The sequence below is a fragment of the Pteropus medius genome, unplaced genomic scaffold (genome assembly GCF_902729225.1).
Source record: "Pteropus medius unplaced genomic scaffold, Ma_sr-lr_union100, whole genome shotgun sequence".
Taxonomy (NCBI): domain Eukaryota; kingdom Metazoa; phylum Chordata; class Mammalia; order Chiroptera; family Pteropodidae; genus Pteropus; species Pteropus medius.
Window position 1 is genome coordinate 15,054,694 of NW_024347791.1, and position 26,442 is coordinate 15,081,135.

Consider the following 26,442-nt stretch of genomic DNA (forward strand, 5'->3'; position numbering starts at 1 on the left):
CATGTACACTGATGATTGTCCTGCAGCCCACCCCCCAGCCCCGAAATAGTTGCCATCATTTCTTTGTCCTAAATTTTATGCCTGGGTGAATGTGAATATAGGCTCACCACAGATAGAAACGTGACTGCATGACCTCTTCAGAAGGATATGTGTCAACAGGAGCCAATAGCTCAGGGTTTGCCTCTTAACCAAGCTACCGGACTATATACTGTCAGGTATATAGTTCTATACTTTAGTTTATAATGGTATTTAGTTTATAATGGTATTTCAGAATTTTATATAGGAAATCCAGTAAAAACCACCATCCAACAACTTCTAAAACTTTTGCATTATTATTTTAACTTAGAATCTTGACACAAATATTTCACAATATTTTTTAGTTTATTTCCCGATTTAATGCCCAAATTTTCTAATTGTCTAAGAACTCTGTATAAATATATTGCTTATACACCTCCAAAGAAAGACAGATGGATATAGAGGTAGAAATTTGCTAAATGTCAGATGTAGTAGGGGCAAAAGGGAGAAGAGAAACCTAACATTTAAAAAAATTGTCTTAAAGGGATTAAGGGGGTTCAAATATTTGGTGACAGAAGGAAATTTAACTTCGGATGTGAACACACAATGCCATATACACATGATGTGATATTGAATTGTACATTTGAAACCCGTTTGATTTTATTAACCAATGTCACCTCAATAATTTTAATATAGCAAGTAAATAAAATAAAAAAATGTGTTAAATTATTGAGTCACACACATCTATACACAAATGATAAGTATCATTATTTATTCTATCATTACAAAGAGGTTCTAGTTAGTGCTTTAATAAATCCCAACTATATTATCATTTTTTTTTAGAACCTTATATTCTTATGAATTGGTTAGTCAAAAGAATAGGAGGTACACTAACTGGAATGGTTGGGAATATCAAGTGGTGGCAAAGACATGAAGAAACTGGAACCTCTCATGCATTCCTGGAGGGAGTAGATAATGGTTCAACTACTCTCTCCCTCTCCATATATATGTCTCAACAAGAAAGGTACACAAAAATGTACATAGCAGAATGTTCATTCACCATAGCCAAGAACTACAAACACCCATCAACAGAAAAAAAAGACTTGATAACTTCTGGCATGTTGACACAATGGAATACTAAACAGCAATGAAAGGGAACAAATTACTGGTATGCACAACAACGTGCATATTTTCTTTTATATGAAGTTCGAAAACCAGCAACATTAATCCATGGTGATGTAAGTCAGAATAGTGGTGCAGGACTGATATTGACTAGGAAAGGCACAAGAAGGCCTTCTGTATCTTGATCTGAGTGGTAGTTATGTAAGTATGTAAAAATGCATTGTACACTTTAAGATTTGTGAGTACTCTAATATAAATAAGTAAATGAATGTCTTAACTACCTATCAAGTGATGCCAATAGGTAGCAAAAATTTATTTGCTTTTTACAAGAAATTTGATTTTGTTACCATATTTATCAAGGTGGAACACCTTTTGTATATTCAGAATAATCCAAGACAGGTGGAATTTTTTTTCCCTCCCTGGTTTTGGGTTGTTTTTGTAGTTTGGAAGCAAACTTGCAGGAACTTCTTGGTCATATATGTAACAGTTATTGAATGCCTGATGTATGTCAGATAGTGCTAAGCTTTGGAGATCCGAAGATAAGTAAGACTCAGTCCTTGCTGTTCAGTCTTGTAGGGATGGTAGAGATGGAAGCAGATTCTTATGGTCACAACATACATCAGCAGGGGCTATAAGAGACCTGTGCTGTCTAGAGCAGGAGTCTTAGAATGTTCTGGAAGGCTTTCACAGCTGGTATCACTAGGCTCTGCTTCTGTTTTTGACATATATCAAGATCTTTGTATAAAACATCTAGAATGGTAATTTAAGACTACTTCTCAGTTAATAAAGAATAATGTAAATATTTTGTATGATCTACATGTTTTCTTAGATATCACAGTAATCATTTCTGGGACCATTTGTCAAAGCCCTAGCTGTTTCAAGGAGGAAAGGAGCTACTTGCCACAGATTTCTAGAAAGCAGCAATATTCTTTGAAATGTTTGTAAATGGAAAGCTACTATTTCTTTGAATTAGTTCTGAGGTAAATTTTACCCAAACTAAAGGGTTACTTTTCCTTTCAAGCAGCGTTTGCATGCAGCAGCCACACTGGCCCAAACACATGTGCAGCATGAGCTCATGAGCCTAGGTGAGAAGCCTTCCGCTGGTTTTTATGTTCACACATGTATCTCTCCTGACAGCGGATGTACCTAGAAATACTCTGCAAACTCCTTGGTAGTAGTGTGGTTCTTCTTAGAAACTGAGACATTTTTAAGAGAAGTATTGTGGCTCATCAAGAGCAAATGAATTTGTATATTTTCTAATTACCTATTTAATTAACAGAGCTATATTCCCTTTCAGTGATCTTTTTCTTCCCCTTTGCTCATAGAAGGTATAAAGATATTAAAAATCCTTAAGTATAGCAAAGTCTTTTAGAAAAGAAAGAAGGGGGAAATTAAAAGAATAAAAGAAGAAAGGGAAGAATAAATTTATAAAAGAAAGATGGGACATGAAGGGCTAGGATACATGTTACATGTCAGACTTCTTTTTTAGTAACTTTGAAATCAGATAGTAAAACCCAGAATATGTCATCCCATACAAGTACACCGAGTCTTCAAACCTGAGCATTTCTTATGCTCAGTGATGTGAATTTTTTCTTTTACTTTGGAACAGTGTTATAAAATGTTGGGTGATAGTATTCAGGTTCTCCAAACTGTGTATTTTCCATCCTCCTACTTCCACAACTTATAGTCCTATGTGCATTTTGCTCTTTTGTAAAGATAAGAAGGCACCTCTTTATACTGTGTCTGCATGAATGGATGAGGGGTAAGTCTGAGGAAGAGTCTGACTTGGCAAACTAGTTAAATAGTGATTTGGTTTGTAGGGATAGGTATACAAAAGGAGAACAAGTTTAGGAGGAAGGATGATGCTGTGATCTGGGATGATCTCTGGGATAACAGCATGAGCCATTTACCAGCAGAAACATGCTTGTGCACATGGCACCAGACTTCAGGTCCCTGTGCAAAGCACTGTGGATAGGGAGAATTTCCCTGCCCTTCACCCAGGACCCAGCCATTTGCGCATCCTCAGCCCTGATCCCTCAACTGATGGCCATCTTGGTGAAATCCTTTGGGATTCCATTATCCTAGGAAAACCATTTCTTTTGTTTTTATCAGCTTTTCTGTTAAACCCACATTGTTATGGAAATAATTGTTTTGAAAATACAGACTTTTTATTGTAATTGAGCTTTAAAAAAAAGAAAAAGACCTGAGGTCATTCAGTCTCCACAGTGAGGTGAATGAACCTGATTCCTATAAAACCTTCTTCAAGTCTTGGTTTTGCCATTTGCTAACTGATTGGTCCTGGACAATTTACATAACTTCTGTGAGTGTCAGCTTCCTTATCTTTAAATATAAAGTCATCAATACTTACTTCATACCATTAAACTGAAGATTATAAAAGGTAACAATTGAAGTCAATCCAGCACAGTATTTACATGTTCTGTGCCCTACAGATGTTGTTTTTTTTTTTCCCTCCTTCCCTAGCCCATGTCTTTGTCCCAGATAGGATAAAAATGAAAAGTTTTTAGAGAAAAGATCACAAAATCCCCCAATAATCCATCTGACATTTAACAGTCCTTGTCAGAAAATACTTCCTTCTATCTAACCCAAATTCCTAATGCTGCAGTCTAAGTCCTTCTCTCAGTCATGTCCTCCTTTTTTGTTTGCAGTTTTAATCTTGCTAAATGAGCAGTATGAAATATCCTAACCTTCAGAAGCATATTTCCTTTAGTTCTTACCTTTAAAGCTAAAATCACAAAATATAGTGGGAGCGCTAGAATCCTCTGTAGACTTTAAATTCATTTCTGGAAGCCCCGATTGAAACTGCATGGCTGGTTTTCTTTTCTCGTATGTATCTCCGTGCACCTTTGGAGCTGGAGGTGTATAGCAGAAGCTGTCGGGGAACAGGTATTATAGAATGGACTATATCTTGGTAGCTCCTTCCAGCTGAAGGTCTCCAAATCCTTCCCATTTAAGGAGGGCAGTGCCCACTGAATTTTAAGATGTTGAAGAATGTTTGAGCTTGAACTTAAATTTTAAAACTATGCTTCCATTTCCCTCCCCACTTGTACTAACCATATATCTTGCAAGTGCTCATTCAGTCGGTTTACATGCAGCCTACATAAAAATGAACATAGTAACCCAGGAGAAAGAAATCACGGACTTTAGAGACATTTGACTATTTTCATAATAAAAAATCAAATGAGTTATTATGTAGCCTTCCCAAGCATATAGATTTTCTTATAAGTTAAAACAACTTTTAAAAGGAAACGATGAGCTCTGCAGCCTGCCATATCCTGTATTCAGAATAATTTTCATTTCTACTTATCTGTGAAGGTTGAAGGAATGTCTACAAATATTTGCTTGGTTTCTATGGTGAAGGCCGAGGGAGATCAAGCATGTGATTGGTTAGTGTCAAAATCAAAACTATACTGTACTTCTAAAAAGAGAAGGAGTTTGTTACTTGAAACATAATAGACATTTAGCAAGTGGTAACTGTTTTAAGTTTCACAAGTTCAAGATGAAATTTAAACAATACAGCCTGAGGAAAACATGGCCTCTTAAGGCATTTTAAAACTTCATTTTACAAATATAAAATGGTCTTCACACTTTATTAAAAAGTTATCTGTTGACTAAAGATAGTGTTGGTGGACTCTCAGAATGCCTGGTGTGGGTATGAATACATCGCCATGGTCTGTAAATTTATACTGTAATAGAAACCCTTGTATCCTGCCCTGGTTTTCCATCCTAACCCTGTAACCCTTCGTTCTGTCTTCTGGCTACCCATTTATTTATTGGAACATACATGTGTTTTATGCCTGCTATCCACAGTGCTCTGGGATAGTGAGGTGCTGGGGATGAAAAGTCCACTTAGAAATGGTCTCTGTCCTCAAAGGGTTGGCTTTGGGTCTAGTAGGCAATAATTACACAACAAGTGGGATACAGTGTGTTAAGTGCTGTGACTGCATGTAATTGAGGAGGACTAGGAAGGCCAAGGTTCACAAGAATTAAAAATGGTGCTGTGAGAGGATGTTCCAGAGAAAGGTCTCAGTGTGTGGGAAGGCCACAAGGCATGACACAGCATGCATATTTGAACAATGATAGAGCATAAAGCCTCTGAGTGGGTAGAGGAAAGCTTTCATATGAAGGAGGAACAGGTGAAAAACAAGAGAGGATGAGAGCCAGACCATTAGGGCATCATGGGTAAACTGGACTTGAACTTGACCTTAAAAGCTCTGGAGAATGGATGAAGGATTTTAAGCAGGAGTGTGGTTAGCAGAGCTTCAGATGTAGTAGAGAGGACAGAGAGGAAGGAGACAGACTGTTAGGAAAAGACCGTCGGGAGAGGACAGATTCATAATGAATTGTCAGGATCTAGCGACTTTATTGATAGTGGAGACGAGTGGGGAGCCGAGTTATTTTGCTTGCAGAGAGAAAGAATCTAAGAGAAGCAAGCTTCAGAGGATAGACAATTCACATATTCTGAAATCGAAGTACCTATGGGACTACTAAGTGGTGATGTCCAGGACCCAATTGGGTCAGGTACTCTGTCAGGTCTGGGCACAGTATGGACTTGGCGGGGGTTTGGCGGGGGTATCCACATATGATGCTTCCCAGGGATTGTGCATTACATAAGAAAAGAAACTGCCTGAGGATCTAGCTTTAGAGAAAACAGTTATTTAAGAGTCTGGTGAGGGCAAAGACCTCCAAGGAGTTACTGGAAAAGTAGAAGGACCGCTTGGACAGGACCCTAGCATTCTGCACTTAAATCGCTACCAGTTGTCCCCTCCCCAGGTGTCCTTCAGCCAACACATTCGACTTGCAGCTTTCCTAATTTGTGACCGTCTGTCCAGTACTAACAGGGTACCTGTCATAGAGTAGGCACTCACATGATGAACTGAATTGAAGTTCACGTGAACTTTTAAAGGCTTGATTCGATTTCCTGAGTAAAACCCTTTTTTAGGTAGATCTGCTTATAAATTAACCAAATGGGAGAGAGGCTCAGAAAGAGGTGGCAAGTGCTGCTGGCATGGTGAAAAGTGTGGCTCCCTGAACTCCACCTCCATTCATCCTTAGTGGGTCGTTATCATCCCCCCTCGGAAACAGTACACAGGCCCGTCTACTGAGTGGCTCTTCCCCAAAGATTGCCTCTGTCTCTGCTTGGAGGGAACACCCATCGCAGCTCATTTTCCCTGTGCCGTTGCCCTTCAAGTCTTTTTATATATCCTCTGATTCAAACTGGGTCCAGCCCCACCTCCCTCCACAGGTCCAGTTTCTTATTTTTAAAAGATACCTAATTGTAGTCCTTCCTTGATATCCAATGGGAGATTGGTGTCAGGACACCTCCCCAAACCCCATAAATCCCAAAATCCACAGATGGTGTAGTATTTGCACATAACCTATATTTGCACATAACCTATATTTGCATATAGGCTACAGCAGGTTATGCCTGCGCGTCACTTCATTCAGGTAGTATAGTGCTTGGCACATGGAAAATTCAAGTTTTACTTTTTGACACTTTCTGGGATTTCTTTTTTTTCCAAATATTTTTGATCCATGATCGGTTGACTCTACATGCAGAACCCACGGATACAGAGGGCTGATTGTTGTCTCCATGTTCTCCAGTCTGCCGAGTACCTCTGCGCACCGTCAGCACTGCCCCAGGAGTTCCCTGTGGTTCAGTCATGTTCTCAATCATCCGTTCATTCCTGAGCACCTTTCGCACGTGACACTATATACACACTGTGGCCAGTGAATCAAACAACAATAATGGAAAATAGAAAGGGAGGGTCAGGTGCTAGAGAAGTGGAGTAAAAGCTCGCGGAAGAGCTTCCAGCGAGCAGATCAGGGAAGCCTTTATGGAGGAAATGATATGTGAGGATTTGGACCTGTAGAGACTCAGGGAAAGAATAAACCCACAGAGAAAACCACAGAAGCAATGGCCAGACAGCTGGAAATCAGCACATCTAAATGGGAGCCAGTGGCCCCCTGTGAACCAGGACAGCCTTGGTCCTGGGAAGGACAGATAGCCTTCCTGCTGGTAATGGATGCATCGGAGCAGAGGCCTGGATTGTTACTAGCACCGAGCTCAATGCTGAGAACCTTGTCTTTGTGTAGACCTCATCCATTTTTTTTATCATGTATCAAAACATCTTGTTCTGGCCCTTAGATTATAAATGAGTCCATTTGAGATGACTCCATTACTGTTTGCTGCAAAGTACTTTGTGTGTTAAGTTTTATTGGCGTTTAACTCTTAATAGTTTCCTCTTAATAGTTTCTATTTAAGAGGCATAAGACTGCTTGCTAGAATTAGAATTCTGATTATTTATAATAGTCTTAATTTAAATGTATAATTTTAAAGAATTGAATTTTGGGACTCTTTAGGAAAAGTCAATGAAATTGCCACTAATTTTGATTTTTCACTTTGCAAAACCATAATAATCTTCTGGAGGGAAAAAACATACATTCTAGAGAATTTTATGTTGGTATGGAGCACATAAACAGCTTAGAGGACAGCTTAGAAAGCCTTCACTTTAACAATATGAAGATTTTTGATTATTCCAAAGATCGCTTCCATATTCCTCAGAAATCATTATCTTAAGTTTACATTTGAGACTTGTTGAAGCGAGTCCCAGAAAAATATCGCCGCCCCGCCCCCGCCCAGTACACTTCATAAATAATTTCTAAAGGACAAGCGAGGATGTCCAAAGATAGAGTTCTTGGTCTGGACAGTATATACATTTTTTAAATCTTTTATTAGCATTGTCACATCATTTAGGGACTCCTAGAATGTTAACAGAGGTCGCCTTACAGACCCTCTAGTCTAACTGTCGTCTTTAACAGGTGAAAAGACTGAGGCTTAGGGAGGAAGTTGCCACCCGTGCTAGTTTCTTCATCTGCAAACTGACTGCATTCGTCAGGGTCCCAAAAGGAAGTAGATGACACCCTAAAAATAAGATAATTCATGAAAGGTTTGTTTACAAAGACAAGGTTTATAAAGAAGTGAGTTTAAGGGAAGTGCAGTAAATGGTGCTAGAACTGGAGTCTTAGTTTGCATCCAGGCTGTTAACCATTTCTAGGCTTGAATGGAAGAAGGGGAGCAGTTACTGGAATCAGATAGAGTAGGCTGCTCAGGATGGACAATGACTGTGTGATGGCAACACAGCTAGCTCTAGACAACCTTACTGGGAGGAAATCTAGGAGTTAAAGACTCTGCTTCACTTGTATACCTTTCTGTGAACTCCAGCCTAGGCTACCCCTTGGCCAAACCCAAAAATAAGCTGGAAGCTTATGATAGATACAGATCCACTTCCCAAGGCAGAGACCATTCAAAGAGCCAAAAGGAAGATATCCAGCACAATGTTCATAACATGCTTTTCTGCTGTTTAAGCATGTATCCATATAATAAGAATGATCCCAATAACATATACAAAGTTTTTTCAGGATCTCAGTTGAAAGGGTACATGAATAAAAGACTGTTAAGTCAAATATTAAGTAAGAGTGGTTTCCTCTGACATGTATTTTAAGTCAGAGTTGGCCTTGGCTCTACTTTATCTTCTACTGTTATTGAACTGGTTCAAAAAATTGTGAATAGAGATCAAAGCAGTTTAAACAGATACATACACTTGTGTAAATATCCTTGAACCGCCCCCCCCAGTCTTCCGCTCCCCCTCCTGTTGCCAAATCCGTTCAGCGCCTCTAGAGGCTGTTAATACATGTAATGATTGTAATAAACATCGTATTTGCTTTGGTTCCAGCTGGCTCCAACCTCCAAACTCTGTCCATAGTTTCTGTTGTTATCTTTGCTTAGTAGATAACTGCATTATTATCGTTAGAAACCACCTTTGTCATAGATTTCTAAATGTTGATCTTTATGTATTGCAGTCATTGTTTCCCTCAACATGTTTTTAAATTTAGATTTACCCTTATATTTACTTAGGCTATTTAGAAATTATAAAACACAGAGAACTTTTAGGTAGAAGTTAATTACATTGTTGAGAACTTCTTTACTTCATATACTAAAACCTTGATACATTTTTTATAGTTTTGTCTTTATAAAGCTTTCAAACAAAAATTAATAAATCTGCTTATATGTTCCTTAAACTGGTTTTAAGTTATTTTCTATCAGAAATTATTAAAGGCACAGAAGTATAATAATTACTAAGCAAACAGAATTTATATTTTACTGTCAGGAAAAATTGTTACAATTTGTTGTCAAAAACTTGGAACCTCTATATTTTAAATCTCATGAAATTAAAGAAATTGTCATAATTTGAGATATTTTAAATTATAGTAACTTAAAGTGAGGATTGAAGGACTCTGAGTCAGAGAATGTAGAACAGCTACATAAATTAGCAAATTAAAACTGGGGACGTTCTCTCAATATATGAGATAATATTACATAAACTATGGAACAATTATTAGATTTATATCTGTGGCAAAAAGTAGTAATTTGTTATTTTTAAATGTAGGCCCTGGGCATTATCTGGGTTACTGTCTTAGAGAATTAACTAGAAATGTAAGTCTTGTACAATTCATGCTTTGTTTTTGAATTCAAACATGTTGAATTACGTGAGGATTAAACCAAAAAGATGTTTCTTTAGACAAATGCTGATAGTTCAAATAGAGTATAAACATAAACCTAATAAATGAATCTAGTCCTCTCACTCTGTTGCAGTGATTTCCATACACATAGACCAAAGCAAAAATGTTAGGGATACCAAAGAGATTTTTAAATCTTAGCTTTCATTGAAGTTATCAAATGGGGATTTGACGAATAGACATCATACCACCTAGAGCGCTGCTGTGGTCCAGAACTAAATTTTGAAGTATAAAAACCTTTTTCTTAAACCTTTTTTTAAAAAATAGAAATCATTTAACCCCAAAGGATAGCTGAGTTTGTAAGATTTGCAAACCCTTTTAAAAGTTCACATTAAATATTTAAAGTAAATTTAAAATCTTTTCCTGTTGGTTATTTAATTACAGCCTGTATGTTTGCCTATTGATTTGTGGATGTTTGGAATGCTGAATTAAAGATGTTCCGTCGGATGTTGAGGAAGGAGCACAGGGTTGAAGTCAGTCCTAGTGAGAATCCCAGTCCTCTCACTTCTGAGCTCCGAGGTTCTGGCCATATTACCCAACCTCTCTGAAATTCCATTTTCTGAGCTATTAAAGTGTGCTTATTGACAGCAAGTGATCGATCTTGCACCTCTGAAGTTATCATTCAGTCCCTCTTTTCCTTCCAACTTTCTACCTCTTGCCCTGCCATGTTTTTGTATCCATTGTCCATTTAAAGCTTGATGTCCATTTCAAGCTATGTGCCCTGGAAGACGTTTTTGTATGCATGTATGATTATTACATTTATACCCACACATAACCTGTTAATAAAAATTGGAATATAATTCACACTGTTGCAAAACTTATTTATTCACCTAACAGTATATCATGGACATCTTTGTGTGTGAGCAGGAATGAGCAGGTTGGAAGCTAGCTCATCTTTTTTAATGACCAAATACTATCCCCCTGTTGGAAATTATTATAGAGTAAACATCCTTTTGAATAGCTCTTTGTATACTAAGAATATTCCTGTAAGGTAAATTTCCACAAGTAAAACTTGGACAGGGACATGGGCACTATTAATTTTATAGATACTGTCAGATTGTCCTCTAAAATGGTTGTGCCAGTTTGAGATTTAAGACAGTTTTCCTATACCATGGCCAATTCTGAACGGTGTCATTCTGCTCATTTCTGCCAATCAGGCCCTTTACTGTGATGACTTTTTCCCTTTCGTCCTTCTTTTCTTCCTTTCTTTCTTTCTTCCTTTCTTTTAAAGAGATTGAGTCTCTTTGATAGTTTTTTCTTCTTGTGAATTGTCTTTTCATATTTTTTATCCATTTTTGTGTTTTAATGTTTTATCGATGTAATTTGTTTTAGATGTTTTCTCCCAGTTTGTCATTTGTCCTTTGCCTTTATATACAGTGTTTGCTGAAGAGGATTTCAGTTTTTAATAGCTGTATCTATAAATCTTTTCATGTCAGGCTTCCAGATTTCTCCTCATGCTAAAAAAGGCTTCCATATCCCAAAGTCCTCTTCTATTCTCTTCTAATACATTTCTTAACTCTACTTCTTAGATCTTTAATCTACATACACTTTCTTCTTATAGATGGTGTAAAGTAGGGATCAAACTTTCCTCCTTCCAGATAGATGGCCGGTTGTCTTGCTTTCACATGTTGAAGTATATTTTCCCTCTCACTAAGATGAATTTTAGGCACATGTAAGAGTGTTAAACCTCGTAAACATACCAATCTCTTTCTGGACTTTACTCTTCTTGTAATCTGTTAGTACTACCATTTTATTTGCTATACTTTAGAGTATATTTTGATAACAGAGCATAAATCCCCATCATCCTTATTGCTGAAACCATTTTTGGCTGTTCTTAAGTGTTATTCTGCCAGAGGTACCTTACTGTCAAAGTTAAATTTCCTCACCAAAATCATTGGATTATCTTAAATTTTTGTGTCAATATAGGAGTGACTATTATCTTTACCATATAACTTGTTCCCATCTTAGCCATGGTTTGTCTCAATATTTAGTTTATGTTCTTTAACAATAGTATATCATTTTATTTATATAGATAGTGCTTTTTTTATTTCTCAGCGATATACAGCTCTTGTTGCTATAGTGAATGGGATCTTTTTTCCATTATATTTTGTAACAGACTTACTAGAATTTGTGTATTTATTTTATATTTTATGTCTACCATCATCTAAACTCTTATTATCGTGATAATATTTTTGTTGTCATAAATTTTATTAACCAAAAACATAAGGCCATTGTATATAAGGCAGAAATCCTTAGAAATACAAGGAGATTCTGGAGGAAGAAAACAAAAACTCAAATTCTATTTCAGAGTTAGACAAAGGATAGGAAAATATAAGTATCTGTGTGAGACAAACTCTTGGTAATAAAGAACTTTACACTTGAAAGAGAATACTCTCCTATCCACTATGGAACAAAAACCAAGTATGTGCATAGTCATTAAGAAAACAATAATAGATTCTACCAAGTAGAAATTGTACAGGTTATATTCTCTGACTATGATACGATAAAACTAGAAATTTAGCAATTAAAAGATAACCATAAATAACCCGACCATATGGAAATTTTGAAACACTTTTATAAATAATTTATTCTTCAAATTAGTTTACTCTTGTTTTAAGAGAAAATTAAAGTTAAATCACATATTATTCAAAGATTAATAAAAATGAGAAAACTAGAAGTCAACAAATTATAAAGTAAAACAATTATTCTCTCAAAATGGAAATAAAACTCCATCTCAGTTTTTTTAAATAAATAATGTAGCTAAACTCCTGGAAAACCTGAATGATATAAAGAGAAAACAAAAATATACAGCAAGGAAGCAGATGATATTAAAATAATTAGAAAAAAATACAGGTACAAAATTAAGCCAATACATTTTAAAATCTGGTTTAAAGGTTTTCATAGAGAAATTCATTATCACTAGCAAAATTGACTCAAAAAAGTGGTTGAAAGCTGAACAAACTAATTACCAAGAAGAAATTCACAAGATTGTTAAAGATAAACTGCTAAGAAAGATCCAGACCCTTCAAGGAATTGATTATTCCTATGTTGTTTATAATATTTCAGAATATAGAAAAGGATGGAAAACTCACATATTCCCAATATCAAACATGAAAACTTAACACAAAAAAGAAAACTATAGATCAGTCTCACTTATGAATGTACGTTAGTATCCTAAATAAACATTAGCCAATACAATCCAAGAGTCTATTAAAAGAATAATAAACCATGATTAGGAATGATTCATTCCAAGAAGACAAGGTAAAATGTTAGGAAATGTATTAATGTAATTAATATATTATTAATAGAATAAAAGGGAATGATCATATGGTTATTATTAAAAAACATTTTTAAAACTATTTGATAAAAATTCATTATCTATTTTGAGTGTTAATTTTAAAAGGAACAGAAGGGAACTTCCTAAACATATCTTTATTGTTATTAGTTTAGCTGTCAAAACATTTATTTGATGATTATAATAAGTATCACTGATTAAAGTACTGAAAATAAAGATAGTTCTTCCAAAGCAGTTTGGGATGGATAATCAATCAGAAATGACAGCCTCTTGAGAAAACAGTTTAAAATAATGCTGTATTCAGATTAAACTTTTCATCTTATATGATGTTAGGCTAGACTTAAGAATTGGGGCGAGAAGATAAGTCTGTGTGTGTATTTCTGTAAACCACTCAAATGGAACTTTAAGGACAGTTTGCACCTGCACTTTTGTTTACAGTGTATCAGAGAAGTAGAAAAGTGTTCCTCCAGCGAGAAATGTTAGTAAAGCAGAAATAAATTATAACTAAAAACTAGAGCTCAGAATCGGACACTCTGCTTAGAAAAAGTAGTAAGTACCTTTTCTGGGTTGGGGGGAGGTGGTGGAGAATGACTGGTAATTAAATTTTGCCCAGTTATCTTCTAGGGATGATTGCCTTTAAATCATTAATTTGGTATCTGTTAAACCTCGATTGTTACGTGCACGGAATTGTGGCGGGCATAAGCATGAATAAAATTGAGTCCATACCCCCTGGACAAACCAAGTTATGAACTTATTACAAGGTATCATTTTCAGGTGGCAGTGAGTTCAGGGAGGTGATGGCATCAAAGCTGGGCTTTATAGGCTAAGTAGAATTTCTGCATGTGGAGGGGATGAAAGAGAGCTCTCCAGCTGAGGAGAACAGCATCAATGAAAGCATGGAAACTGGAGCTGGGGGATATGTGTATATAACAGTGCTCAAACCTAGCCAAGGGTTAGAGTTACCCAAAGAACTTAAAAAGAAAAGAAAAACCAGTCCAGGGCCCCCACCCGTGGACACCTAATTCAGTGAAAGCGAGGTAAGGGCTAGACACCGATGCTTTTCTAAAGTCCCCTTGGATAATTCAGGTGCACAGTCAGGGCTGAGAGCCAGTGGTGCGGTCTCCTGTGTGACTAAACTGTAAGGGGTTTGGAAATACGATGGGAGATGATGTTGGGAAGATATGATGGAGCCAAATGATAACTGAGTAACATTGTTTGGGTATTTGTTTTTTGTAGGTTTGTGCGCTTGGGGTTTGTTTCTCTTCTTTTCAATTTCTACTACATGACCACCATCTCTATTAGATATCAACCAAATATGCCTTAAACAAATCTTGAGCCTTTGTATAAATTCAAAGCAAAATATGTTGAATGAGATGAAGAGGAAGAACACGTCAAAAATCTTGTTTCAGTTAGATATACCATATAATCACCCCAAAACTTAAAACAACCATTTTATTATCACTCACAATTCTGTGGGTTGACAGGACCCCGCTGGGCAGTTCTTTGCTCCATATGACATTGGCAGGAGCTGCAGTCATCTAGAGGGGCGGGGGGGCGGGGTCAGTTGGGCTTGAGTGTCCAGGATGGCTCACTCACATGGCTTTTAGTTGAGAGCTCAGCTAGAGCTGTTGACCAGAATGTCTTTGTGGGCTTCTCACTGCATGGCAGCTGGGTTCTAAGTGGAAAATCTCAAGATCAAGTATTCAAAAGATCCAGGCAATCAGGTTTCTTGTGACCTAGCTGTGGCGGTCTCAGACATCACTTCAACCATCCCTGTTGATCAAACAAGTTACTAAGGCCAACTCAGGTTCAATGGAAGGCAAATTAGACTTTATCCCTTGGTGGGAGGGGCCATGTGTGCATCAAGGAGAAAAGAAAATCGATGGCAGCCAGTTTTGGAGACTTGCTACTGCAATTTTAATGCACCAAATACATTTAGCATCAAAATACATAAAGCAGAATATCAGAAATTTAGATAGACACCAACAAAAATACAATTAGACAAAATAGTAAGTAAGGATAACAGGAATCTGGATAATAGTAAATGTTTGTGTAATAAATTTACGTATTGAATTCCTTATCTGACAGTAAAGAATACACTTTCATGTCAGGCATCTATAGAAAAAATCTGCTCCACCCTCTCTTCAAAGAAAAAGCATTTGAAATCCCTATATACTTTTATAAATCTACAGCCTTAATGATATGCGTTCCTCACCTCTCAACCTGGCAGAATCATTACAGTTGTGTTTGTTTCTGCTGTTATTGTACAGTGCTCTGTATTAAATGGGGCTCTTTCCATTTTGAAATTCCTTCCTCGGAACGACTTTTTCACATGGTATTAATAATTGGGTTACACATTGCTCTTAAGTTCTTCATTTTTTAATTGTTTTCTGAAAAGAGCAGCATTGAAGGAGGCTTTATTTTAATTCCCCACAGTCTCATGATAAGAGTAGTTTTGACTTATCCTGGGTGCTCTGTAGACTTCAGGGTCACCATCCAGCAGCCACAGGAATTACCTTCTAATTTCCCATAATGCTGACCTGGGAATAGAGCTCGAGTTGTTGCCATCACCTGTTTTCCATGTATTGTTTTTTTAAGCTCCTTAAGAAAAAAAGCAATTGTTTTAAGATAAGTTGTTTGTTTGTTTGTTTGTTTTAAGCCTTTGCTTTCCTTTCCGAAACTCAGTTATTTCACCCTCCTAATAAGACACACACAGTCTGAGTTGGGAACTCAGGTTGTGGGGATGATGTCATTTCCTGGCCTGTCGGCAATGAGTCCTCGTTCCCTATTGCTTCTATCTCAGTGTCCCCGTGTGATCTTTCCGAACTGAATCTTGGCGTTAAAGCACCAGGATGAGGAGTCTAAGCAAACAGCTAACCCGCCCTCCTTGCTAACACTCAGATCGTTTGCTGTTGCAGGTCGTCACGCTGTGGTACCGAGCTCCAGAAGTTTTGCTTCAGTCCAGCTACGCCACCCCCGTGGACCTCTGGAGCGTTGGCTGCATATTTGCAGAAATGTTTCGTAGAAAGTAAGAAATTACCTTTGTTTCACTCTGTCTTCTTTGCAAAGAAACATTCTGGGTCTTCGGTAATTTAAGTGGCAGCATGGTATTTCTGTTTCAGGTAGGGTCATGATATCCAGATGCACCTGCTTCCGGCTACCACTTCCAGGCCTGTCCCGAAGCCACCGTCTCAGTCCCTACAGTGTTGTTTTGTATGAACATAGCTTCTAGCTCTTAGAAACTCTGTTTATAAGGGAACACCTTTCTTACAATTCATTTTGATTTTGTTGGCAATATAATAGGACGTGGTGACCATGAAGCATATTATAGTATTTTTTAGTGAGGAAATATCCCCAAAGTGGACTTTGTCCACAGGTGGAGGACCAGGGCTAAGTATATGGAAATTTTGATGGTGAGAATAGTTGAAAAAACAGAATGTTTAGATTGAAAAGGAATAGGCAAGGGAGATGTCAGCACTACTTCAGAATACTTTAAATGCTGTCATGTGGAAGAGAGATTAGACATGCTCGGGCGCTATAGTGAGCAGAACTAGGACCAAAGATATTTAAATTACAGAAATAAAGTCTTTGCTCAGAAGGGGGAAAAAACCTATCAGACAGTTATCTGTAGAGGAGATGGGAGTTTATGAAAATAGAGTCCGGAGAGACTTGACCACCACACAGGGAGGTGTTTTCAGCAGTATTCATAGACTGGGTGGGTGGGCGGGCTAGATGACCTCCAGGGCCTTCTTCTGACTCTGAGAATCTATGATTCCTCTGTTTGATTTTTAGGTCATAAAAATTAGCCAAACAATATCATAAAGATCTGCCAGGAAAATAATCCATACCTGGGTACTAAATTCAGCCTGGGCAAAATTAAACAGAGAACCTAATTATAATCTAATCTCTCTTTGTTTTCTATTTTTACTTCTATGGAAAAATGTGAATTGGAAAGCTGAGTGTATTCCCATTGGACATGCTATGTTCAAAACGCAGCTATATGATAGCTTACAAGAAGTAGTCAGCCACTGCTTTCTTATTTGTTGTTTGTTTGTTTTGTTTGAATTAAATGAAGTTTTGTGCATGTAATAAATTTTGGGACCTATTTCTAGAACTCAGTAGATTTATCTATAACTCACAAAAGGAGATCATGGATGGCAAGGATACCAAAGTACACAGATGTTTGATGTAGGTTTACTGTGTGCCAAGTACAGGACCAAACCACTTCCTTTATGTTACCTTTTAATTCCTCAGAATAAGAGATAACAGAGGTGTTGTAAATTTATTTGTCTAACATCAAGTAGCTAAAAAGTAGCAGGGGTATGATTCCAAAAGAACTTTTTTGAGTTCTTAAATAGTGTTTTTCTACTGAGGAGGAAAGAAGGAAAGTAATATTGAATTCGACTACAGTGTTTGCCAAACAGACTAAATACAGGCATACCTCCTTTTGTTGTGTCTCACTTTATTGCGCTTCACAGCTGTTGCGTTCTTTACAAATTGAAGGTAAAACCTTCCAGCAAAAAGATTATGACTCACTTTATTGTGATACTTGCTTTATTGCGGTGGTCCAGAACCTACCCCGCAGTATCACCGAGGTATTCCTATAAGTGATTTTGGAAGTGTGGTTGTTGGACCAGCAGCATCAGTATCACTGGGCACCTTGTTGGAAAAGAAAATTCTCAGGTTATACCTTCGCATGACTGGATCAGAAGCTCTTGGGCTGCAGCCCAGCAACCTATGTTTTAACAAGCCCTCCAGAATGATCTGCATTCACCCTCCAGGCTAAGAACCACTGTGTTGGGTGACAGGATCACCAGGGATGGGCAGTCTTTGAATATTCAGTTCCCAGACCTCTCTCTTGAAATTCTGATTCAGAACTAGGCTGGAGCCAGGCATTTTTGTTTTTAAAAGTGCTCGTGTTATTCTTTTCATCAGACAAGTGTGGAAAACATCAGTTAAAGGTTTACGGTCAGAACCAGGAATAATTTCCTGTCAGTATTGCCAGGTGAGAGTTAAGACTGTCATTCCAATTCGTCCCAGGAATAACTTGGTGCAGCTGAGAATTGATTAGAGAAATATTTATTGGAATTACATTTATGTATCTAGAATTGTCCTCAAATGTAAAGATAGAGTCTATTTGTTATGGCGAGAGAGTGATGAGTTCTTTTTCAATAGTACAAGACTTGAAAACCACCTGCAATTGGTGATAAAAACCAATATTTTTCTGAAAGATATGAAAAAGAAAGATAAAATAGAAGATGTATAGTGTTAAGTATTCACTAGTGAGGAATTTGTGGTATTTTTACCACATAGGTATTCACCACCTATGGAACAAATGCAACCTGAATTTTTATTTTATACCATTAAAACGTTTTCCACTGACGTGATAATGTAATAGATATTCTGGTTCCCAGTCTAGCTTGCAGAATCCTATATAACCTGGAACATATATGAAAGAAACATTACTTGTACCAATTCATCGAAACTTATTTTCTAGTTATAACATTTTTTTCCTATGAGAAAATTCATTCTGTGTTCTAATCCAAGATGACAGGATTGTCTCTTCACCCCAGCATTGGTTCTGGGAAGGGGGATGTTGGAATGTGAGAGGCTCAGAGAAAGGTCCTTTGACGATAGCAACAATCTGCTTCAGTTTGCTGAGAAAGTGAGATATTGGGTAGAGACCCACTGGCTCTTCAAATGTGCACAAAAGAAAGTACCTCCTCTCTTGGAGCCTTGCAGAGAGGTAGGAAACAGAAATAATTGCTTGGAGGCAAAAGCAATTTCAGAATGCAGTGCCTTTAAGGCTCAAGGAGAATAACTTGGGTCCCACCACACACCCTTCCTGAGGTGGGTGCCTTGTCTCTTAGATAGTTCCTGCCAGTTTGGCTGTGACTTTAAATATGGCCATGGGGTCTGACCCTCGTTCCTGCTCAGTTCACGTTTGGCATTTCCTATGATAACAGCCAGATATCTGAACGTGCATGTTTTTTACTTATATCAGCTGTGTTCTGGGGTCCAGCCCCTGCTTGACCTGTTCCATCTTGACTCTTGATTCACTGTTGACCCAGTTGTTACAGTGTCCAGCTGCAAATTCACAAACCATGGATTTTGAAAGCAGACTTCCCAAATTTTGTCATCTTTTTTAACATCATGGTTTCTGCCATAGTTATAACAACTATACTTACTTAATTTTTTTATTACCCTAAATCAATTTACTTTTTTATTTAACCTCATCCTAAACAAAAATATATTAAAGCACAGATTTGATGAGCCAGTTATTCATTTGTCTGATGTACACTAAAATAAATACAGTAAAGTTATTAAGAAATTTAGTCCATAATCAACCCCTGAAATCATCTCACATATCACCAGTGGTACTTGTCACATGTTGGAAACTCTGTAACAGGTGTTCTTCATTCAGTCTACAAATAACTTATTGAATAGCTACTATATGCAAGGCCCTTTTCTAGAGGGATAACAAATCCTAGTGGGGAAGAGAGGCATTGCAAGCATGACTAATTACCCAGAACTGGGGCGAGTACTAGGAAGTGTAGGGTTCTATGTATGGGTGTAAGGAAAAGACTGTTACCAGAGAGGGAAAGAGTTTCTCAGTGGAAGTCTAGAAGCCAGGATTAAACCTGCCTTCAAGGTCACATCCGAGTTCTTTATATGAAATCATTGAGCAGTAATTTTTTATACATCAGCAAGGTTCACCATCCTCTACAATGGTGAACCTTTATAGGAAGGATCCTCTGAGCAGGATCCTTCTCATGCATTATCTCATTAAAACCACATTCTGAGGACTATTAACCAGTTTCCAGATGAAAAAATAGAGCCTTCCCCAATTATGGTAAATAACATGTCTACGGACACACAGCTCTTAAGTAGCAGAGCCATTGAACCCCGGTCCACTTGACTCTGTAACCTTTGATCTTTCTACTCTGCCATGTTTCTGCCAGTGCTGTTGTTTTACCTGCAAGGCCGTATTTTTTTCTGGAATGTTTTGTTTGTTATTACAATGTAGCAGCAATGATTTTAGAGAAGTCAAGAACAAACCACACGTTTAACAGCTTTGATTTCCAGTCTCGCTTGTGTTGGAAAGGTTGACCAATTTTCTGTGATATTAAAGAGTGTGTATCTTCTATTCTAAAACGAAATATCTAGGAAATATTAATTCAATAAAAAAGAGTCTTGAGGCAGATAGTGGTTGACAAAGAGCCAGAGAGTTTAAATACCATCTGTCACTATAATCTGGGTTTAATAATTGTCCACAGCAGTTCTACAAAATGGAAAAGAACTGGATTTTTTTATCTTCCTCCTCCAATGCTTTATTCATGGGTAATGTATCTTTACTCCACACTGAGTTATATTTTAATACTAAAAACATTGCTGTGAATTTGGTCAGTAGACACCTAGCCAGCTTGAAGTATTGGACAGGATGGGATGGGATGCACACATAGACAGATGGACAGATGGGTGAGATAGAGTGATTTTTAACTTCATGGCAAATTAAATTCACAATTTTTAACTCTCCAAGTATCTGTAGGTTACCTTATGATCCTGGTCAGAACTGTTGTCTGTGGTTTGAAAGCTGTGGGGTTTTCTAAGTTATAGCAAAGTCATAAAAAGAAAATGCTCATTTAAAAAATAAAACATGTTACTAATTCTTTGAATGTGGAGATTGTGGTAAATAGATAGTAATTCTTAGAAGTTCTGAGTTGTCAGCTCTACTGATCCCTAGCTAAGAAATGCCAAGTGCCACCAGAAAGAACATAATAAATACAGTCACTGTTAGAAAGAAACAAACAAGTCTTCATGGTTGTATTACCCCATGTATGGTGGTCTATCTAGGCTTGTCGTCATTGATTTCTATGAATTAAACACCCAGTAGCTGAGACACAGACAGTGAAACTGTCCTTTGTGGCTAAGTGGTCTGTGAGCAAATGTCTTTAAAATGTCACTGAGTGCCTTGCCAATTTTTCCATTGGCTATTATGCTAGCATTTCCCCTCATTTGAGTACACTCTTTAGTGATATCAGGAAATGAGGTCCTTAACCAGCTGACCTGAACACTGAGGCACCAGAAAGCAGGCCCTAGCCTGTGAGGGGAAACCCATCTCCTCCGGTTAGGTCAGAACATGCATGTGAAACCAGGCACTCAGCTGGGCCCTGAGATTTCTTATCACTTCTTGGATATTTTCCTAGACCTCTCTGTCTCTCACCAACCAAATGGGAAAGACTCCACAGAAGCATTTTCTTGAGTAAGGAAATGCGCGAGATGGTACCCAAGGAAGAACTGATCTTGGTTGAATAATGCCTACAGGATAGTTCTAAGTAATAATGAATGCATACTTTTTAACGTAATTGGTGTTGATTTACCTTATTCTTAATGTGTATATTACTTTAACATGAATTTGAAAATTATATTTGTTCTCATGACTTACACTGAGAAGCCACCATCAGGCCTGGCATCTCCCTGTTGGGAGCTCTGCAGCCCTCCAGCACACCAAACTCCAACCCCGTGACTCTACAGTCTGGCACCTTGGATCTGCTTATTTCGTGGTCTTCTCCACAAACTAGATTTTATCTTTTCAGTACCCTTCCTACTGTCTGCCATTATGTCTTTCGCTCCAACTTCCCAAGTCATGGCTTCCCTTTTTCTGGTCCATGGCTTCTTCCCAAGGCCCTACCCCTGTTCTGAGCAGCCCTGTTCTCCCTTCTCTGGCTCTCAACCTCTGTTAACCCTTTGCACTCTGCCTCTTGGAAGCCCTGTTCTGTGGCAACAGACTGCCCTCCTTCCCTGAACTTTTCCTCACAGTCTCCTTCAAGGTACTCAAAAACCAAGCCTTTTTCTGTGAAGCCTCTATCCCCTGAGAGGAGAATTAGAGTGTTCTAATCCATCTAATCCATCTGCTGCTTGGAGGCATTGTTCTGCCAAGGCCTCTCAACTACTTTTTGCCATCCTTTCACACTCCCTCTCTCCAGTCGTAATTGCATCACCTGTCACATTCAAAACCAGTGATTTTTTTTTTTTTTTAAGTATAGAGCTACTACGAGGTTAGAAAGAAATGTTCCATGTGGAAATGCTTTACACATAGGAGACAGCACTTTGAGGGTCCTGATTGACTTAGCGGCATCATTCAGCTTATACCCTCCCTATCCCCCAGCCTGAACATAAGCAATCAGAGACCTTCTGATGAACTTGTATCCTCTGCTCACTTCTCAGGGGCACTGCATCTTAGAGGTCATTATCATCCAAATGATCTACTGTTAAAAAAAAAAGCTCTACTTACGGACAGAAATAAGGAAAACTAGAGCACACATGCTTGCTCAGCGTTGCCACCTGGGCTTCTGGTGGGCATGTCTCCTCTCCCCCCGGCTCCCCTCCCTAAGTATCAGACTTGATCTCATGCTATAATTCCCTGCCTTTTCATCTCCCAGCATCCATAAGCCCTAGTCTATTCCCACACTTCTAACCTGACATTTAGCCTCATCTCCAATTAATTGAGATGAGGGAGGCTATCCAAAGTGAGCTCCTTCTTTCAATTCAAACATCTCTCTTTATCTTCGCCCTCTCTCATTCCTCTCTCCCATTTCTGAGAAGGATGCTTTCTCTCTCCTTATAAGGTACATGCCTCAACCTGTGCTCTTGATCCTACCCTGCTCCTAGGCTCTCCCCTCATCCATCATCTCTTTCTGATTTGCCTCTTCAGGATCTCCCTGTCTACTAGCTTTTATCTCTCCATCCTGAAAAAGATTTCACTCCTCCCTCTATGCCCTCAGTCTTTCTCCTTCCCTTCATGGCCAAACTTCTTAAAAGAATAGTGTCTCTACATGTAGCCTCCACTTCTTCACCACTTATTCATTCCTTAAAACTTTCCAGTGACACAAATAATAGACAATATTTATTGGGCACTTGCTACGAGCTAAGCACTGTATTCTGTGCCTTAAAACGTATAATTTCCTTTCAATCTCAGAATAACTCTATAGGACACTGTTGTCCCCTATTTCATAGGTCAGAAAACTGAGGTCAGAAAACAGCATACCATAGCCAGTACATGAGGAGGAGAGGCTCTGAACCAGGCTTATCTGACTGGCACTCAAGCTGCTTCCTTACAGGTCGCTAGGGGGCCCATCTCTCCAGATTCTCCTCTTGCTCGGTGTCTCTAGCATGTGAGTCTTGTGATGACTCATTCCACAAGACCTCGCCTGCCCTTGCTGTTGGCGGAGAGCACACGCCTGGGTGCATCTGCCTATTATCCTTGACCAGCTCCTCTTCATCTCCCTTCTCCCAAACCTGGATGTCCCCAAAGAGTTCTGTCTAGATAAGATGCAGATGACCCTCAGATGGGTTCCAGGGCCACATTTCAGTTCCTTAATGATTGGACTCCCTACTAGCCATCTCACAGACACCTTACCTTCACCAGACCCCTCAAATGAGCTCCTCCTCACATCTTCCATTTTCCCGTTAATGGAACCCACAGTTACTCGGCTGGGTCCTTGAAGTCACCCTGGAATCTTCCTCACCCTTGACATCTACCCAAGTTCTATGGATTCTGTCTCCATAAGGTCTCTCAGATCTTGTCCCCTTATATCACAACTTCCATCCCCCCAATTTGGGCCTCCTTTAGCAGTTACCCAGCCCAGAGCAGTACTCCACCAGCCTGTTCTCCTGTTTCCTGCCACTCAACTTAGAGCAAATTAATCTTCCTATTGTCACCCCTTTTCAAAAACTTGTGAAAACTAGTGTAAGATCCTTGGCCCTCAAGACCTTCTAAAGAAGCCCAGCTTTATTCTGGCCTTAGCACGCATTTCTCTCCAACATGTAGCTATATGTTAGCGAAAGTGACGTACCTGTTGGCCCCAAAATATGCCTCGAGGTTTTTCTCCCAAGAACCCATGCGCTTCTCTTGTCCTGGATGCCCACCTGCCCTCTCTCATCTTCCAAAGCTAAACCTAGAAGCTGCATCTCAGGCAAGAGCCCCGCCGCACTCCCCCTCCCCCAGCTTCATCTGCTCCTGGCGTTGTCAGCCGCTGTCTCGCAGCACGCTTCCCAGCCACATTCTTTCTGTGCACGTGGGTTTGTCCACCGCAGCTGCAATAATGATGTGACACAGAGCGGTGTTCTTCTTAGGAACCGGACACCTAAGTCTCTGTCTGCTCCAGCCCTGCCTCTGCCAGCTCTGTGACTGAAGGCAAACCATCACCCCAGAGCCTGATGTCTTCATCTGTGAAATGGAGAGGCCGGGATAAGACTCCACATCCACGGTGTTCAAACTGCTTCACAGTGACCTCAGATCCCCCTCCTCTGTGTAGTCCAGGAGTTCCCAGTCCTCCGTGCTCCCTCACTCAGCTTATCCGGAGTAGCTTGATTCCATCTTCTGTATATATTGGGCTTCTGAGATTTTAAAAGAGTTTTGACACATGGGAATGGATCACAACCAAGACACACGTTGACGCTGACAGTCTCTCCTTCGGGGTGGAACCTGGACTTGACCCTTTCCAGCGCCCTTACCAAGTCTGGCACAGCTCATATTTGTTGACAGAGCTTGTTACATATCCTTGTGGATGGTTCTGAGCATTTGACATACATTATTCTGCTTAATCCCCCCAAGTGACTTGCCCCAGGACCCGCATGTGGTCACTGGCAGAGTTTTGTGACCTATGACAGGTATACTAAACTGTAACAAACAAGACTAGAAGATCAGACATAAAGACGAGGGACAGCAGCACAACACTTGGTGTGTGTGTATGTGCACACTTCCGTGCGTGCCTCCCTCTTCACCCTGCTGTGCCTTTTTGAACACTTAATTATATAGATATTCCATGTGGAAAAATTGTAAGATTCTAAACCGGCTCTGTTCAATAGAAAATACGCTGTGAGCCATCATGTAATTTTAAATTTTCTAGTAGCCACATTAAAAAGAATAAAAATAAACAGATAAAATTAGTTGGAAGAGTATATTTTATTTAACACAACATAGCCCAAATATTATTATTGCAACATGTAACAAATATAAAAAATATGAATGAATGAGATTTTTTTTTCGTACTAAATCTTTAAACTCCAATGTACATCTTACTTACCCTTACAGCCCATCTCAGTTTGAACTAGACACATTTCAATAGCCACATGAACTGTGCTGGGCGGTGAAAGTGTAAACCATCAAATAAAAGGATAAATTAAAGAAGAAATAGGTAACTTGCCATTTATTTTGGGAGGGTGAGAAAAAAACGAGTCGGTGCCCTTCAACTCTAAACCCATTGGTTTCTTAGTCTTCTGCCTCCTATATTGTCATCTTTTCTTGTTTGGGTGGAGGCTATAGAAGTTGGGACCCTTGTCTGTAAAAGCAAGAGAGCTGAGGCTGAAGCAACTGCTTGGCCTTTGTCCCCTGAATTAGTGGCACTTGGGTGCCAGCCTGCAAATGTATTCATCGTCGCTGGCAGATAGATCTTCCTCAATTTGTCCTCTTTAACAAATGCTTGCACCTGAGAGCTTCTGTGATCTCTCACTCCAAATGCCACTTTCAGAAACAAGAACTGCTGAGCGAAGGAACAAGTTAGAAGAGCTAGATGCCAGTTAGCTTTATTTAAAAAAATTACCACAAAGTAAAATAGTCTGGTTGCAAAAATGCCAAATGGTCCAGAAGTATAAAAAGTGAATGTTGTCTTTCCTATACTCCCATCTCAAAATCCAATTCCCAAAGATCACCCCCTGGATGTACTTCCAAATCTTCTTTATTGAAAATTCAAAGATGTGTGTTTTTATAAATATATGTATATATATTTATAAACTTACATATTTATATCTATATAGATAGATAAATAGATAGATATACCTAAGCACACATGTACATCCATAAATTTCCCTCCCAGAGATGGGCTTACATTGTATACCACACTCTTCTGTACATTGCCTTTTTCACTTTATTATATTATAATTCTATTATAATATTATGTCAGTTCATAGAGGTCTAACTTATTTTTAAACTGCTGAATAATTGTCATTTCATTTATTTCATAATTTAATTTCCCGTTGATGGGCATTTTGGGGTTGTTTGTTTGTGGTCTTATTACAACCAACGTTGCAGTAAAATCCTTGTGCTTATTCTGTGGAACATTTGTCCAAGTATTTCTGTATGGTGAATTCCAGAAGCAAAATTACAGGGTCATATAACATGCATATTTAAAATTCTGCTTAGCTAAGCCAAATTTCCCACCAAAAAGCTTCAAATAAACTCTGTTTTTAGCCTAAGGTGGGAGGTAGGATTGAGATTCTAAAGATTAGGAAAGGTATCAAGAATAAAACAAGACAAAGACTTGTGTAAGCCTTGCCTACCTCTCTACCCCTATTTAAAAATAATATCAAAAGAAAAACATAAGTGAATATGGTAATTTTACAAAAGCTGT

At 38.5% G+C, this 26,442-nt stretch overlaps 1 protein-coding gene across 1 annotated transcript in view; it reads left to right on the forward strand.

Annotated features, from left to right (window-relative positions):
• Positions 1–26,442, forward strand: part of CDK6 (cyclin dependent kinase 6) — a 206,457-nt gene that overhangs the window by 131,103 nt on the left and 48,912 nt on the right. Inside the window, exon 5 of the mRNA XM_039878098.1 lies at positions 15,949–16,058. Coding sequence (XP_039734032.1) covers positions 15,949–16,058 — 110 coding nt within the window. The remainder of the gene's footprint in view (positions 1–15,948; positions 16,059–26,442) is intronic.